At 35.7% G+C, this 17397-nt stretch overlaps 2 protein-coding genes across 2 annotated transcripts; both read left to right on the top strand.

Moving 5' to 3' along the window:
- Nucleotides 1–369: 369 nt before the first annotated feature.
- On the top strand, nt 370–2464 carry LOC134851197 (probable 3-hydroxyacyl-CoA dehydrogenase F54C8.1). The gene is made up of 2 exons (XM_063867167.1): nt 370–1053; nt 1840–2464. Exons 1-2 carry the CDS (start codon nt 382–384, stop codon nt 2230–2232), a joined length of 1065 nt encoding a protein of 354 aa, XP_063723237.1. The 5' UTR covers nt 370–381; the 3' UTR covers nt 2233–2464.
- Nucleotides 2465–2717: 253 nt separating this feature from the next.
- Nucleotides 2718–15882, top strand: LOC134850957 (glycine-rich protein GRP33-like). The gene is made up of 7 exons (XM_063866789.1): nt 2718–3035; nt 5920–6167; nt 6432–6578; nt 7328–7479; nt 9693–9942; nt 10146–10164; nt 14900–15882. Exons 1-7 carry the CDS (start codon nt 2720–2722, stop codon nt 14935–14937), a joined length of 1170 nt encoding a protein of 389 aa, XP_063722859.1. The 5' UTR covers nt 2718–2719; the 3' UTR covers nt 14938–15882.
- Nucleotides 15883–17397: the final 1515 nt, after the last annotated feature.

Below are 17397 nucleotides of genomic sequence, written 5' to 3' on the forward strand. Positions count from 1 at the left end.
TTGAGACCTAAGTATGGGGACGTTCTTATTTTCTAGAGTTGGGGGGTATTTTGGTAGTGGCCTTTAAGCTGTAACGGGTTTTTAGTCTCATGTCGCAAGCGAACCGAATTGGCTCCGACCGTTCGAGGTAGAAAAACACAAGAGATAGTGTCCCTGACTCTTGAGCCAATGGTTATAGGGCCTATTTTTCTTGAACCTCATGTGTGACCGAAGTAGGCGACTGTTACAACTACTACTACTTTCTAATTTTCGGCTTTGTGAATAGCTTATCGATTTCCATAGTTGTGAATAGGGTTTTAATTTTCGGTTCACATGATAAGTTAAGTGATTCACGTCTCAATATCTCAAAATGAACGACTTGCCACTGTGTAAGGTCCCTGTATGGAAGGCTTCTTTATTTTCAAAACTTTTTCTTCTCAGCAATTTTTGTTTAGTTTCAAGGTTGAAATGACCACATTAATCTCTCGTCGCTTCTGCCATCAACCGAGTGGCATAAAGAATGTTGCCGTATTTGGCGGGGGTCTTATGGGATCCGGAATCGCACAAGTTGCTGCTCAGTCAGGCTTCAATGTGACGTTAGTGGATCAGCAAAAGAAGGTTTTGGAAGATGCTCAGAAGCGGATAAGACAAAGTCTAGAAAAGGTAGCGAAGAAGCAAGATAAAGTTGAGCAATCAGAGTTTGTAGATTCCATAATTTCTAGAATAGATACAGAGCAGTTTGATGCGAACAAGTCGTCAACTTTCGCAGTTAGACCCGAAACTGATCTAATCATAGAAGCAATTGTCGAAAATATGGACGCGAAACACAAACTATTCAGTGTTTTAGATGCATCGGCGTCTGAGAAAACGATTTTTGCCACAAATACATCATCGCTTCCCGTAGTAGAAATTTTCAAGCACGTTAAAAGACAAAGCTTAGTTGGTGGGTTGCATTATTTTAACCCTGTTCCAATGATGAAGCTTTTGGAGGTGGTGAAAGCTGAATCAACTAGTGAGGAGACATTTGAGAAGCTCTGCAATTTTGGAACTGAGATGAACAAGACAGTTGTGAAAGTTAGTTCTGACTAATTATTTTTTTTTGACAATTTTTGATGAACCACTATCGAATCTAACTAGGATAGACGCTTGCTGTGCATGTAGCAGAGAAAGTTCCGACCACAAAAAATGAAACAAAAAAAAACAGTTTTTTTTTATAATTGTGTGGTTTTTTCTTCGTGGTTTGATGATCAAAACGGAAGCTTAGAAGTTAGATTATATTTGTAGCGTAGGTACGTTTGAAAACAGTTTTCCTCAAACATAGAAATTATAAACCAAAAAAAATTTAGGCTGAAACTTTTCTTTTAGTCCAAAGAACGCTCTACAAGAGTTTCGAAATCTAACTTTACTGTAGTGAAACTAAGTTTTCACGATTTAAACGGAATAATAAGTTTTCACCATTTAAACTGATCGCTCGCTGTGTTAGCTCGTAATTAGGCTAAAAATCAAAAATTTCAAACCGGTTTTTCTCGACACTGAGAAGACTGTGGTTTTATCATGTCGTTAGAATCACGACTGAAAGCGTTTTATATGGTACATCACTCAATTCATAATGATAAATATTTGTGACACCTGATTTTGCATTAAAATAATGATATTTTACGTTATCAATAGTTGGTCGGAAGAATACTGATTTATATTAAATCAATTTTTAAATTGAGAGAAAAATTGGTGGAAAATTTTGGTGGTATATATGTTTGAGACTATCAAATTGTGTTTTTTTTCTGTTTTGCGACTGATCCACTAACTTAAACGAACTTAAAGTAATTTTAGTGATATTGACGGAAAGTAAGCTTGTTTTAGTGCAAAGATACGCCCGGGTTCATTGTAAACAGATTGCTTGTCCCCTACTTAGCAGAAGCGGTCAGAATGCTTGAAAGAGGCGATGCAGAAATGAAAGACATCGACACGGCTATGAAGCTAGGAGCAGGCTACCCAATGGGTCCATTCGAATTGTTGGACTATGTCGGACTTGATACTTGTGTTGCCGTTTTGCAGGGATGGAGTGAAAGTTATCCAGACAACCCTAGCTTCAGAGTTCCTGATACTATGAAGAAATTAGCGACCGAGGGTAAATTAGGCCGCAAAAGAAAAGTGGAGAAGGATTTTATAGTTACTCAAAGTAATGTCATGGAGCTGCGATATCATCTTGATGGATTTAATCCTCTGGTCAATTATGTGCAGCACTCAATTTAGACACTCAACAATGGATCTTTTAACCAAGCCAAAATTTTTTAGAAATATTATTCCATAGCAGTTGAACTGTTTTTAAAATAAGAATTTGAATTTGAATGTTTAATCTGATGGTAATTATTGCGCCGGTTTGGTAGACCTCTGTTTTGATTGGAGGAGCTATTAGTATCATCACTGATCTTTTTCTCCTCAAATGTATCTTCTGAAATAATTTAATGATTCCCTCATGGCTTAACGGCAATTTTTGATCAAATTAGTTGCGTCTTTTGAAAAGTTTCGACCTGAGTTATTTTGCGTCTCCCCGCCTTAATTAAGAATATATATTGACGTCTATTCGATTTCGTTAGCGTTGGGCGGCCATAAATTAATGTCGAAAGAGTAGGTTCACGAAAACTAGTAGAGACGGGTTTGTAACTCGGATGCGGGGTTAATAAACCAACCTTGTTATGCTTGTAAAAGATAGAATTAAAAAATTTAATTTCAGGTAGTAATGAATGTGCAATACAGCATAGATCCTTACAGTCTTCCGGATCAAGGTGGAGATCAAGGCATTCTTCAGGATCCCTACGGAGCAGAGCAAGACCCCTATTACGGCAACGGAAACATCCAACCCGAAGGCGGAATCCTGCCTGATGACTACCAACAGGGTGGTATGATTTACAACGATGGTCAACAGATGGATCCAGGGGTGATGGTGCCTCCGAGTGCACAGATGCCAGAGAGTCCCTATCTGGGCCAGCTGATTTTTGAGAAACAGAGTCTGGACCCGAGCATGTGTCCACAAGCGTCAGCTCTTTTAGATATTGGTATGATATTTTGGCAGTACGGTAACAGCCTTTGCTAAATTCTTCCCCCCGAGGTTTTCTAGAGGATACGGAAAACCAGATCTTTTGGTTGTGAGTGGCTTTTTTTGCTCGGACCACTGAAAGTGGGGAGGAGCTTTGTATTCGGGTGTTTTAGTTTTCATTTTTTGAATTTGTGTTTTAATTTTTTTAGAGGATACGGAAAACCAGATCTTTTGGTTGTGAGTGGCTTTTTTTGCTCGGACCACTGAAAGTGGGGAGGAGCTTTGTATTCGGGTGTTTTAGTTTTCATTTTTTGAATTTGTGTTTTAATTTTTTTACGGCCTCGGGGGGATACGGAAAACCAGATCTTTTGGTTGTGAGTGGCTTTTTTTGCTCGGACCACTGAAAGTGGGGAGGAGCTTTGTATTCGGGTGTTTTAGTTTTCATTTTTTGAATTTGTGTTTTAATTTTTTTTGTTTTCCAGGCAAATTTATTTTTTTCGTGTTTTTTTGTTTTCCAGGCAAGTTTCCTTTTTTTTCGTGTTTTATTTTTTGTTTTCCAGGCAAATTTCATTTTTTTTTGGTTTTATTTTTTATGTTTTCCAGGAAAAGTTAGGTGCCACCACAAGTCTTCGGAAGGTGTCAAGTGGTATATCATATCAAAGCGCTTGCAGTCGTGATTCGAACACGTCTTCTAAAAATCTCCAAAAAAAGTGCCTCATTGTATAGAAAAATTTAAAGTTTTGTTTCAGTTCGGAGAATAAAGCGAGCGAGAAGGCCTATAAATCGAAATTAAGACATCAAAACATCAAAAATTTGTTAGGGAATTTAGTTCAGAAGCTTCAAATTTTTTCGTTTGTTTTTAGGTTAATTTTTTAATTATTGAGAGTTGAATTCGACTCTGATTGGACTTTCAGACGGGAAACATTCCATTTCAAAAAATTTTTGGCTTGTTATTTGCCTGCCTATGTTTTGTCGGCTTAGTTTCTACGTCGTAGATTTCGTTTTTTTTCTGCTGTACGAAAGTAATACTGTAGTTGCTTTCAGTGTTTTTTTCTGCTATTTGTAATTTTACTAATTTACATTTCGTGTATTTTTTTGCTGTTTTTTGCTCAAAAACTATGTTCTGTCTAAATGATTTTGGTTTTTTTTTCGACTTAGTGACCTACTTTTGTGTAGTTTCAAGAAAAACATATTATTGTGCTCTACTCTGGATCACACAAAATGCTTAAAATCTTATTAGAATTTATAGTTGTTTATGACAACGTTTTATTTGGCTTTTTGTTCCGCTTGATAGCTTTCGGCCTGTATAAAATTGGCTAAAGTGCCTCATATTGCGTCTGTAGGCCAACGAGCAGCCAGTGTTTTAGTACGAACCTTCTTTTTTTCTAACCTAACTCGCAAATAAAAGTGTTCATTAAAATTGTTCACTTCTGTGCCTTTTTGTTATAATCATAATTTGTAACATTCGAAACTTCATAGCATCTGTTCTGGGCTTCATTTGTGGCTAGTGTTTGTGATGGACTAAGCATCCGTGGCTGAGTGGTTAGTGCGTGAGACTGAATTTTTCTAGGTCGTAGGTTCTATTCCGAGACGTCGCCGAATTTTTACTAATTTGAGACTTATTTTAACTTTTTTTTCGAATTTTTAAGAGTAATGAACGTAGTGAAGACTCTTCTTAAGGTCTTGCTGGTTTTTTTGTTTTTTTTTTTCAGGAAAAAGTCTTAAAATTTGTTCACGCTCAATTTTGATTACTCGCATGATTTCTTTTTAAGTTCACTGCATTTATATTCTTAAAAGGAAGGGAAACTGCACTATCGAACAGCAAAATTGTTAAGGTCACGAAAAACGTAATCGAATTCTATTTTGAAAATGGAAGTTAATTATCAGATGTCCCAGCGAAATGAAAGTTTTACCTATTGATCCATTGTTCTCAAATTGAGTTAATTTTTACAAAAAAGTATGCATCATAAATTGTTTTGCAAATTCAAAGAGCTTTCAGGCCATCTAATTTTCTATTTGAAATTCAAAAGTTGAAGATTTTTTGAAAAACTAATCGGTTTTTTTTTTTTCAGTTTCCTTGCGTTCATTACTCTTTTCCAGTCAGTTGGCTATGTTTTTCCTTTTTGTTTCACCTGATAGGTTTCGGTCTGTATAAAATCGGCTTAAGTGTCCCATATTGCGTCTTTCGACTAGCGAAAAAAACGCTTTCTAATTGTGCGTCTTTTGAGGGCGAGGTTGACCTTATAACTTTTTATTAGTCTCAATTTTTTTTTGAATTTTCCGTTTTATGTATTTTTTTCCGGCTCAATAGGTTTCGACCTCTATTATATCAGCTCAGTGACCTCATATTTGCATTTGGCAAACAAAGAAAATTATGCGTGTTTGTGTTTCGAGGGTGAGTGTGACTCATTAAGTTCTCATAACTGAACGAACAAAAAACATCACAATTTGCAATTTGAGGTCGGACTTATCTGTGCTATTTGCGAGGCAGTCGGCTATCCTTGTAAGGCAAACGGAGTCAGTTGTATTTCGCATATCGCTGGGCAGCTCAGTGCCGAATTAAATAATTGATAAAACGCTTTGGTCTATTTGCCCTGGTCAGCTCGGTGGGGCATGTTAACATGAATATTTTTTATTTAAAGTGAGCTCATTTTATTAAGAAGACAGAGGAAAATTAATACGACTTTTATTCGATGTTGCCGAAGCAATTTAAATGAAATCAGAACTCGGCTCTACTTTCCATTTTTTTATTCAACTTATTTACATATCTTAGTATTTATTTCTTATTATTTTTTTTTTACTGTTACGAAGTTCATTGGTTGTTTTACATGAAAGAGTTAGATGAAAAACGGTCGTAATGTATAATTTTTTCGTTAAGGATTGGATTTTGTTTCGTGTTACAGAAATAGAGCGTCTTCGTAACGAATCTAACCCGCGAGAGCATAGATTCCCAGAACCCATGATGGCAAACCCATATGAACACAAAATCAGGCTGATGCAGAAGATTGCGATGCCTCTTAACATGTATCCGAATCTGAATTTTGGCGGTAATATAATCGGAAAAAGTGGAGAAAATATCCTGAAGTTGAAGGAAGAGACAAAGTGCAAAATCATGATATTCGGACGTGGATCAATCAACAACAGAGAAAAGGTACTTTAAAATCTTTCTAATTCTCATAGACTTTTATGTTTCGACTTTTTTATGATGCTATTCAAAAGAATGATCAATCAATATGGCGTCAATAATGAGATGAAGTATTTTTTTTTGTTGTTAAGTCTACAGTTAGTTTTTGTTGCACTGTAAGTAAAATGTAGTAACTCTTTAGGAGCACAGAGATGGTGATAGGATCGTTTTTGACATTGAAGAATATGAACTTGGGTATCTGAAGGAGAATATGAAGTGGCGTGTGTTTAGGAAAGCAGTCTTCTGAACAGTGGGGATCCGAAGTACGCCCACTTGTGCCAGGACCTGCACGTACACCTGGAGACATTTGCATTCCCACAGCAGGCATATGAAAACATGGCCAAAGCAGTTGCTGCAATCACCAAGTGCTTCAACGATGTAAGAACTATTCATATTTCCTGTTTTCACATTTACTGTTTTTATATTTCCTGTTTTTGTTCTGACTTTCGATACGAAAGTAACGGAATATTTGTGCTCGGGGTGGGTTTTTTTTTTCTTCAGACAAATTTCGACTTTTTAACTAGCCATTTTTGACGGAATTTTTTTTTATCATTCGAAAGGTACTGTTGTCCTGAGCTTAAATTTGAAAAGATATTTCACCTGTGATCATTTTTCGTTAAGTTATGAGGGTTTAAAGATTGCCATTTTGACCAATTTGGAACAATTAACGCGCGATATAATTCGCGCTATTAACGCGTAAGCGGAGATTTAATCCGTCTTATAAATCGTTCCAAATTGGTTGAACGAAGCTTATTTGCCATAATTGATTTGTTACAAGGAACGAAATTTATCTTTTTGTATTTTATATGGCGTGTGGGGGGATGATTTTCATAAAAAATTTCAAATTTTAGAAAAAAATTTTCATTTTTATTTATTTCAATTAAATTTTTAATGTTATTACTGCTGCTCCATAAACCTTAAAAGGCAGTCGGAACATTCAGGGCTTCGCCCTGATACGAGCAGTCTTGTTATATTTCCTGTTTAAACTAGTTGACTTTGATTTTTTATGATCATATTCAGTTTCTCCATTGAGTTGATTAAACTAAGTTAGTCTGACGACTATTCTTGATACGCTTGCAAGAAATGCTGATCTGTTCTGATCAGCAGCTTCTGTATTTGTGTTATAGTTGATTGAGCAGTCCGGCTTTTCTCCTATGACCCAGGGTGGAGGACCCATGCGCCGAGGAGGTGGAATGGGAGGAGGGGGCAGAGGTGGCGGTCGAGGAGGGGGAGGAGATCGGATGATGGGAGGAGCTAGCCAGTTCGGCGGAGGAAACAGGCATGTTTACGATATATCGAACTAGAAGTGGAAGTTCCAGGAAATTGGCTCTGTGGCATTATTTGTTTTCTATATTCTCTCACTGTTTGTGTTACTGTACGTTGGTTTGTATCTTGTTATCTAAGTAAGCAGTTATTGCCCGAGTTTTCGTCAAGTTTTTGTTCCGAGTGCTGGAAGTGAGGAGGAACATCGTCTTCAGATGTGGTTTAATTTTTTATTTGAAAAATCAGGTACCAAAAATATTCATCAGAAATTTATATCATAGAAACCCCTTTGAGTACCGAATCGATAGATGGTAGAAAAATTTTGTAAAAGTCTTCTGAGTGTCGAGAAAAACCAGTTTGAAAATTTTTCTTTTTGTTTCAATTTTGCTAGTTAGGCTTTTCGAGGTGCCATTACACAAGCCAAGCGTAGTGCTATTGTAGGTGGCACTTTTGAAGCAAGTTGCTTTAGCAGTTTAATAGCTTTGACATTCGATTAGTTATAAAATGATAAAACAGTTGATGCCTTTAAATTCATCACACGAACCGAAAAAGCTCTTTATATCATACAACAATACAATAAATAAACTGTGGGAACTTGTCAAAGGATTGTGGCGCAGATGCGAGGACGCGAGAGTCCAATACTAAAGGTTCAGGTTGGATTCCGACGCATAGCAAAAATTCATTATTCAAGGCTTATTTTAACCTTTTCTTATTTCACTTTTTAGAGGCACTTTTTGTCTTTTTCTTGCTTGTGTTTGCGAAGTGCAGCTTCATCTCTGTTGAATAACTCAGAATGGTTTTGTTTAAGCTTTCAAAAAAGTATCCGAAGCTTCATTTAGCGCTTCCGTGGCAATAAAAAGTTTTTCAAAATAAAAAAGAGTCCCCTTTCATGTGTTGTCTTTCATTTTTTACAGAAAATTTTCTTTAAAAAAAATTTTCCGCATTTTTTTTCTTTTTTCGAAGACAAATTTCGACGATAGTTCTTAATTCAATAACTTTTTACGCGGGCGTTAGTTCTCTCAACACACCGCACAAGAAAAAACAAAATGTTTGATGAAATTAAAACAAAAACAGTAGCTTTTTTGACTGGTCGGTCGGAATATTCGTTGCTGATTGCATACTACCCGGCGATCCTTGATATTCGAGCATTAAAAATGTGGGCGAAGTTTGTTTTCGGGTGTGTTTTACTTTTTTGTTTTCAGCGCAAATCAGGTATCATAATTAATCACCATAATGTGTCGATTAATATGTCATATTAAAGCCTTTTCTACGTAAGTCGAATCACATTGTAAAATTTTTTTTCCCAGTGTCAAGAAAAAACGGTTTGCTTTTTATTGGTTCCGACCATTGAAAAATGGGGAGGGACTTTGTATTCGGGTGTGTTTTAGTTTTTTTCCTTTTGTTTTCCACGAAAAATCAGTACCGCAAATAATCATCGGAATGGGTTGAGTGATATATCATATTAAAGCCCTTCCAGTCGTGATTCGAACCACATTAAAAAGTTTCCAAAAATTTTTCCCAGTGTCGAGAAAAACCGACTTGAAGTTTTTGATGTTTCGTCTAAATTCGAGCAAGTAAAGCAGGCGAGCAGGCTTACAACAGCTGAATTATGTCTAATTTAAGACCTCAAATTTAATTTTCAGCAAGTAAAACTAGTTATGGAGTCTTTTAGCTTCATTTTGGGAACCAAGTTTTCAAAAAAGCAAAAACTTGCTGCAAAATTTGTTGAAAAAAATTTCTAATCATTTTTCCACAAACATTTTGTTCAATTTGCCTATATTACTATGACTGTCTGATATGCCTAAATAATATTAGTCAGATACTTGTAATACTTTTTCACACCAAGCAGAAAAACCTACACTAATTTGGAAAAAAAACTTTCTAAACCGTAGTTTTCTAAAGACTATGGTCGGAACATTCTGTTCTACTTGCACAGTAACCGGCTATCCTTGTTTTATTTTTGTCGGCACTACAGGAATTTCTTTTTTGATGTGTGTTTTTGCTTGCAAGTGGTGCGAAGCTAAGTTTCACCTCTGTGTAAAAAATGTCCTGTTTTAGATAACTGTGGTTTGTCTGCGTTTGTCTAATTCGCAGCGACAGTCTGCGTTTGTCTAAATTGTAGTTTCTTTTATTGCCCAAGAAATAAGTGTTTTAAGATATTTAGTTTGCCAAGATGACCTTGGTCAATCTCCAGATGAAAAAAATTAAGGCCATCTGCGTGTTTTTCAGTTTTCGTGGTGGTCACAGAGGCGGAAGGGACAGCAATGGAGGAGGCGGCGACAGAGATAGAAACGGAGGTGGTGGATTTGGAGGCCACCGCGGCGGTGGTATGGGAGGGAGATGTGGTGGCGGTATGGGACGAGGGGGGCAGAGGGGAGGGGGTGGATTTGACGGAGGTCAAAGAGGAGGTGGGGGAATGAGAGGCGGTGGCGGAGATCGAAGGGGAGGAGGGGGACAGCAAAGAGATTTTGGAGGACGGGTGAGTTAATTTTTCAATACTTTTGTTTTGGTTTACTAGGCTTTTTTTGTAAGCGCATAGTGAATTTTAGTGCGTTCTCAGAATATGAAAGTGGATCAAATTCGAACTTTTTGAACTTTTACTATGAATTTGAACGCAGTCAAAATTAGTGCCATAGTGTCTAAAACATGGGTGGGGTCTTGACTTGTTCTTTTCTGTTTCAGGGAGGAAGCAGAGGAGGAGGTAAGAATTATATTATTATTTTTCAAATTAGTTTCATCCTCATTTGCTTCCATTTCTCAATTGTAGTTTTCAAAGGGTGGGACTCAGACTCAAGTGCTAAGAAATTAACGGAAGCCATATTGACTGTTAACATAAATCAAAGCTCATCTTGTATATAAATCAATCGTATCGAAAAGCTTGCGTTCGAGTAGGTTTAACTTTTAAACAATTGTTTATTTCACCGGGAAGTTCAACAACATTCGTCACAGCAGTTGAGTAATGGCTGAAAAAATATTTTGCCGATGGTGGGTTTGGTGATCAGCTGAAATTCTAAAGTCTCTGAACTTTATAAAATAGAGGAATTATTTTAGAAAAATAAAATTTCTCCACAAAAAAAATCTGATGCAAGGATTTTGTTTAAATCAAACTTAGGTTGCCAAATAAGGGAAATTGATTAAAAACAATTTGCAAAATCTTTGCCTTATCGAAGACGGGCTGTAGTGACAGTATAGGAGGTGGTATTAAAGTCGAATTTGAAAAAATTGAAAAATTGATTTCAAGAGTAGGTCCCTGTTAATAAATTTGCCATGCGAAAGAATCAGAGCAACGACTGTAAGATTGAGAAAGAAACGCACTTTCCACTGATCTACCAGCTGTATCTGGTTTAAATGAGTGTCTTGCTTGATTTCTCATTTCAATGTGTTTTAGATCCTTTCAAATACATTGATTGTTACTGTTTAATTATAATTTATACACAATTGAATTGTGTTCCCTGTTAAAATAAACAAAAAATATAGTCTCAATAAAGTGCAATAGCGATAAGGTGTAAAACAGTCGACCTTTTAATCACGAGGTCGACTGCTCAAATCAAGCAAAGAGTTAATTTGTGGGGGCCTGCAATGTAATAAAGGAGTTGCCTGAAAAAGAATTTCAAATGTTACCTCGTTACTTTTTCCGATAGATGAAAAATGTAGTTTAAGCTGATAATAACTAAAAAATGAACTATCTTACCACTCGATGAAAGGACCTAAATACGATGGGTTTTAACAACTTAGAAAAGAATCTACATAAATTCTAGGTTTAATGATTTATTAGTCATTAATTAGGAATTTTAAAGCGGCCAAACTTCTTAGCCGCTAAATGATTGTGTTAGTGATATAAAAGTCAACCGTTACGTTAAATGATGTAAAACTCATTGTTTCAAAATTGCATCCGACAGTACTAAAATTGCTAAAAAGTTTTTTAAGATCAATATAAAACTTAATTCTAATCAAAAATTCGAAAATTATTGTTGGTTACCGAATAAATAGCTTGAAAACTTCAAGTAACTAAAAAGCTATTGCAGAATTGAACTTAGCGAGGTTTTGGCTGTAGCAAACATTTGCTCATACAACCGACATGAGTGGTATAATGCAAGTGAATCATTGTTTGCCGATGCTCCAAGTTTCGACCAATTTGATGTGCATTTGTTTTTGTTTTCAGTGAAATGGTAGTCAGGGTAGGGTGTACTTAGGCTTATTTTGGAGACCCATATTTCTTCAGAAATCCTTCACTTGGAATCATTTTAATAGGATAAAAAATCACTATTGAATAAAAAGGTCATAAATACTCCGCAAAAAAAGAGTCAAAGCAAAAATTCCGAAAGTCTTCAATTATAGACGGTTTAAACCAGCTGAAAATTGCTCTTTTAGGTAAACTAATAGAGAATTTTTTAGCTAGTTTAAAACGTCTATAATTGAAGACGTTCGGTTTTTTGTTTTGACTCATATTTCGGGGGGTATTTATGATTGTTATTCGATAGTGATCTTTTTATTTGGGTGATTTGAAACCTGATTGTCTATGAAATGAGCAAGTACGTTTGATTTTTGCTAAAAAAGTAAGTTTTCAGGAATATAAATAGCCAAACTAAGATCATTAAGCTTGCGATTAGTAAATAATTAAAAGATAGGCAATTTAACTTAACCAAATTCAATGATTCGCTGGTATTGTATCACTCGTCTTTGCCAATTCCTAGCTGCGTGCCAGTTCATAAAATATTCGAGTTTCGAATCAAGCAATTCAAAATAAAATATATGAAATACTTATCAAACAAATGGTCGAAAAAATACAATTGGTCATACCTCCCACACCACCAATTGATGATAATTGGAAATTGTTTTTTTTTAAGAGTTAATGAACATAGTGAAGACTCTTATATAAGTAGTGATGTTTGTTTTTCTTTTTCTTGAGAATTTGAGAAAGTCTGAGCATTAGTCACGCTCCAGTTAGATTTTTCGCGGTTGGAGCTTTGATTTCTTTTTAAGTTCAGTTCATTTCCGTGAGGCGACAATTCGTAACTGGCGAAATTCATAACAAGCGACAATTCGTAACAGTAGGTTAAGCGGGGAACACTGATTCATGCGCAGTATTCTTTTCGTACCGGATGTAAGCGCAGCGGTGCGAAGCGGAGCAAGCGTATTCTACTTGACAATGCTTGTTAAGAATTGTCGCTTGTTACGAATTGTCGTCTATCACGAATTGTTGCCTATTACGAATTGTCGCCCTACCATTCATTTCATGTGTCGAGAAAAGGCAAACTCCACGATCAAATAGCAAAACTGAAGGTTGTAACGGATTTTATTAATAGCATTTCGTAAAGGTCACAAAAATGTGATCGACTTCGTCGCGAAAGTGGATTTTACTTTTCAGATTGGCCAGTGGAATAACAAACATACCTTTTGATAGTTTTCTCAAACTGAAAAGACCCTAAATTGTAAAACAATTGATATCAAAATTGTTACGCCGAAAATTGAGGGTTAAAATGATGTTCAAACGTAAAACATCATCTTATAAATAATCTATTATGACAAACCTTCTAAGGTTTCGCAGTGCCGTAAATAAAGTAAAATGTAATGAAAGCAAGCAAAGTCGGTTGCTGCGTAATTAGCATAAAATGATCCGACCACAGTGGTTGACAAAATCGAAAATAATGAAACAAACTTAAAACAAAATTTCGAAAATTCCAAAAAGCTGCAGTATTTAAAAAAGATAGTTCAGTTTTTTTTTAATTTAGAAATAGAGATTGAATTAGGTGAAAAAAGCACGAATGAGTAGTAGTTGTTAAGTTATATAACGGTAAGGTTGTTAAAGAAATAAAGTGGAGGTCAGCCTCTAATCAAATTCCTGTCCGCGTTTCTCTAGTTCAGTAAAAAAAACTCAGACAAGTTTTTCTCAACACTTAATTCTTGAAAAGCTTTAAGATTTCAAATTACGACTGGAAAGACCTCAATATGATAGCGCACTCTACCCCCCATAAGAGTTTTCGTTGACGTTTTCGAAATCAGCTGAAAAAAAAAACAGATCCTACGCCAAAGTTGTGAACTTTTATGTTGAAAAAATACTAAAAGGGCAAAGTTTCAGTTTTGATTTCTTAAGTTCACTTCAAATTTGAACGAGTAGCTGGTCGGCAACAAAAGTGCTAATGGCGGAAATGATGAAAGATGATATTTGGGTTAGTTTGAAAAAAATGGCAATCAGAAAAATTACTGGGAATCTCTTTAACTATCCCCCCTAGGGTACCTCTAGCGATTTGCCACCTCTTTAAAGAAAAAATACAATGGTTAAGAAGATTTGAGTAATAAATCTCTCTACCCTCCCCACTTTGCACAAGGGTGAAATAGTTTAAGAGATCCGATTTTTAGAATTCAGAGGTTTAGATTGATGTATTTAAAGTTAATTGAGTTTTTGTTGGCTGGGATTGTTTTCTGACTCTTCGAAGGCTTGAAGCGAACCAGGAAAAACGTGATTTTGTGTTGTTGCGTCAGCGGTCTAACTCGTGTGAGTCACCTCATCCTGACTATGTTGCAAGTTTCGCTTTTTGTCCTCTATTTGAAGTTGTTTAAAAGTAAAGCTCGGAAAAGTGTTGAATCGTGCACAGCTAATTTATTCCGCATATTTACGTCCGACTCTTCAGTTAAGCAATAGCTTTGAGTAATAGCGTAGAAGACACTAAGAATTACTCCACAACGATTTATAGCATCAGCGTTCTGAAATAAGAGAAATATTGCTTGCCAAAAATATAAATTGTAAAATACGTGAAGACTCTTCCTCCCCCACGCCCTCCCCCTCACATAAGCATTAATTTTCTGGGGTAACGAGGGGTTTTACAAGGTTAAATGTGAAGACGAAATATGTTTGTCATTGCCTAATTAGTCCGCATGTCAAATTTTGTAAAAATCTGACAATGAAAACTGAGAAATTACTAGTGAAAATTCGCTTATGGGGGAAAAGGAAAGAGAGCCTACCTGAAGATCCAATTAAGAGAAATTTGATAGTTTTTTGGCTCTAAATAGATAAACATTAAACGTACGTAATGGAAATTTTTAGTTAGATTTCTAATGAGACGGGAAAGTCCTTCATGTTCGAAGCGCCGAATGCGCCGAATTTTTCGTAATCAGACTTCATTTTTCATAAATTCAAAGAAAATAAGCCAAATTATTGTCAGCTTTGCGTAATTTAAAGGGACGGCATTGATTGGTTGAAAGTTTTCGCGTTTTTAGTCCTTTGCGCATGAGAGTAGCCCCCCCCCCCCCCCCCCCCCCATAATGAATCAGATAACTGTGAATTATAAAACTAGGACTGTGAAGTTTTTCGCTAAATCAGCAAACTATAAATGGCGCTATTCTTCCGGTAACACAAATATACGTTGATCTTATTTCTGAGCCGTTTTAATTGTTTCTTCTGCTTAAAAGTAAATAAAACAATTTTGATACTTCAGGTTCCGGTGGATCCAGCGCGCGTTATACGCCCTATTGATTGAGCGCCAACAAAATGAAAATCAAAAGCTGACCCGCTTAGACCACTAGCCCAAAACTGACCTGATCTCACCTAGATCTATTTAAACAGATCAGACCTTTTCTGATTGCCGAAGATAACTTTAAATGTCGCGTATAACGGCAAAAGTTTGTATAAAATGACCTAATTGATAAAGGGATGAGTTCAGTAACCTAGTGTATCAGAAATTTACCAGATCAGTAAATCGAATTACGGCATATTAGAGATATTTTTCCTGAGCTAAAATGAAAAGCTAAATAACGCGCGGCTCGTGAAAAGCATCAATTTATTTCAATTTTTGTTCAACTTTTTTTTTGAGAAAGACATAATTGAACGATGCAATAATTGTGGAATTTCGTTCGGCTTACTGGTCTGATCCGCCCGCTTTCGGTTTGCTGATACAACCAGTTACTGAACTGTCACCTTGATTACGATCTTACATCGATTGCAATATTGCGTCAACCGCGTTAGAGGTCAGAAATAGTAGAAAAGAAGTAAAACTGACACCAAAATAAACTGAAAATGTTCATTTAAATGTTCCTCCGAGTAAAAACGAGTCTCCGTGTTTTTAATAACACTTGCCATAAAGTGCGTCATAAAATTGTAACGATGCTAATTCATTTGTCAATTATGGTGGCCCATCTGAAACATGTATAAAACGTAAAATCCAGTTTTCATCTCTGTGACCTAAATCACGTCATGATTCGTAATCCAGTTATTTATCTTCAGAAGGGCTGCGTCTTAATCTAACACACTTATAAATCTTGGGCTGCAAAAAAAATAAATGTTAGAAGCTTAAACTTCGGAAGTTCTTATTGTTTTTATTTATAATTCAGTTTGCGTTTTGCTATAAAATTTGAATACACCTGTGATACTTGTCTGTAAACTTGATTTTTATTTTTGAATAAAATTCTGAATGTCGCAAAATATTTTGGGTCAGGCGAAATAAGGAAACATTCATTGCGAATTTTGATTATTCCATTAATTATATATTTTTTATTTGGCCTAGCAAGAAATACTACATTGGTTGCAAAACAGATAGCATTATTGTAAGTACTAAAGTATTTAAAAACAGAGAAGTTTATTCTGAAGTCTATGCGACTTTGGGGACCGGTTTTGGGCGATGCTATGTTGGTCCTGTATTGATGCCGGCTTAATAAAATTGATAGAATTTCATGAAATTTGACTAAAAAGTTGAAGCGTTCCCGAGGATGAACTCGGTCCGATGACCATCCCTGATTCTGCGGTAATCGACGATAATGTAATCAAGTCAATCTATCTTGAAACTATGAAATTTACAGGCCTGAATTAATACATTAGAGAAATTCAGCTACAAAAACTTTAATCCTGGGTGTAAAATGTCAGCATCAAGTATTTGAGTTGCTAGGCTCTAGTATGTGAACTACTACAGAGCTATGGCTTCAAAATGGTCGTTACCTAAAATTGGTCTTTGCAAATAGAAAATTTACTAGAAAGTAATTTACAAAGTTGACTAACCTATTTTGAAATTTAACATTCAAAAAAGTCTATCGTTATATTTATCGGAAAACGAATTCGTGATTAATGCAGACAAAACAGATATAATCAGGACGGACAAAAACTCAATCATTCGGCATAGCGTTTTTTTGAAAATGAAGAAAAACTGAAAAACAAAGATTGAGCACGGTATCTTGGCGCTAAATATGCTTTTGTAAACAGAATTAAGAATTGCCTAAGGAAAATGGCTTCGTGATTAAGGCAATATAAATCCTACGTCTTAAATTGTTATTATAGAGCGTTTTATTTTAATGATTCTTCAGTTTTGTCCCTTCTTAGTTATAGTGGATTATTTTTCAGCAGTCTACAACAGAAAGTTGTCGATCGTTTCAATCGCCATATAAACTGGGGCGCCATAGTTTGCTTCATCAGTAAATAGTTTAAAAGATGTCGTAAAATACTGTCGAAAAACAACATACTTCCTGCAGAATTACTCATTACGAAAATTTGTTTGCTGAAAAATTTTCATCTGCTCACCGAAAACAAAAAATCATACAAAACATAAAAAATCATGCCATTAATCAATATATCGAAAAAATGGAATACTGGATAAGTATATGAAAACTACCCATCAAAGTTTTCAATTGCTAGGGGACGAAATTTAGAAAGTTATTAGCTTGTAAAATTGATTAAATATAGGTTACCTTGAAAGCAACCGCTTAAAAGCTACCCAGGATTGGGATTTCAAAAAACTAAGCAATCTCAAAGCAACTGCTGTTTCGAAAAAAGTGTGATAAAACGCTTTGTAGTTTTACATGAAAACACTTCAGCCATGTCGTGAAAGTCAAATTTCTTTTCTGCGTAGAGTTCAAATTTTCCTGTCACTCGGAAAGGCCAACTAAATTGTACTCTGTCAGATAAGTTAGTTCGATTAAACTTATGCTTAGTGCACCTTTTTTTTCCATA

Source organism: Symsagittifera roscoffensis, chromosome 7, assembly GCF_963678635.1.
Source record: "Symsagittifera roscoffensis chromosome 7, txSymRosc1.1, whole genome shotgun sequence".
NCBI lineage: Eukaryota > Metazoa > Xenacoelomorpha > Acoela > Convolutidae > Symsagittifera > Symsagittifera roscoffensis.

Coding starts and splice junctions, on each gene's coding strand:
- LOC134851197 (XM_063867167.1), top strand. CDS start 382: ATGGAAGGCTTCTTTATTTTCAAAACTTTTTCTTCTCAGCAATTTTTG. Junction 1,054..1,839: donor TGAACAAGACAGTTGTGAAA/GTTAGTTCTGAC, acceptor AGCTTGTTTTAG/TGCAAAGATACGCCCGGGTT.
- LOC134850957 (XM_063866789.1), top strand. CDS start 2,720: ATGAATGTGCAATACAGCATAGATCCTTACAGTCTTCCGGATCAAGGT. Junction 3,036..5,919: donor GTCAGCTCTTTTAGATATTG/GTATGATATTTT, acceptor TTCGTGTTACAG/AAATAGAGCGTCTTCGTAAC. Junction 6,579..7,327: donor TCACCAAGTGCTTCAACGAT/GTAAGAACTATT, acceptor TTTGTGTTATAG/TTGATTGAGCAGTCCGGCTT.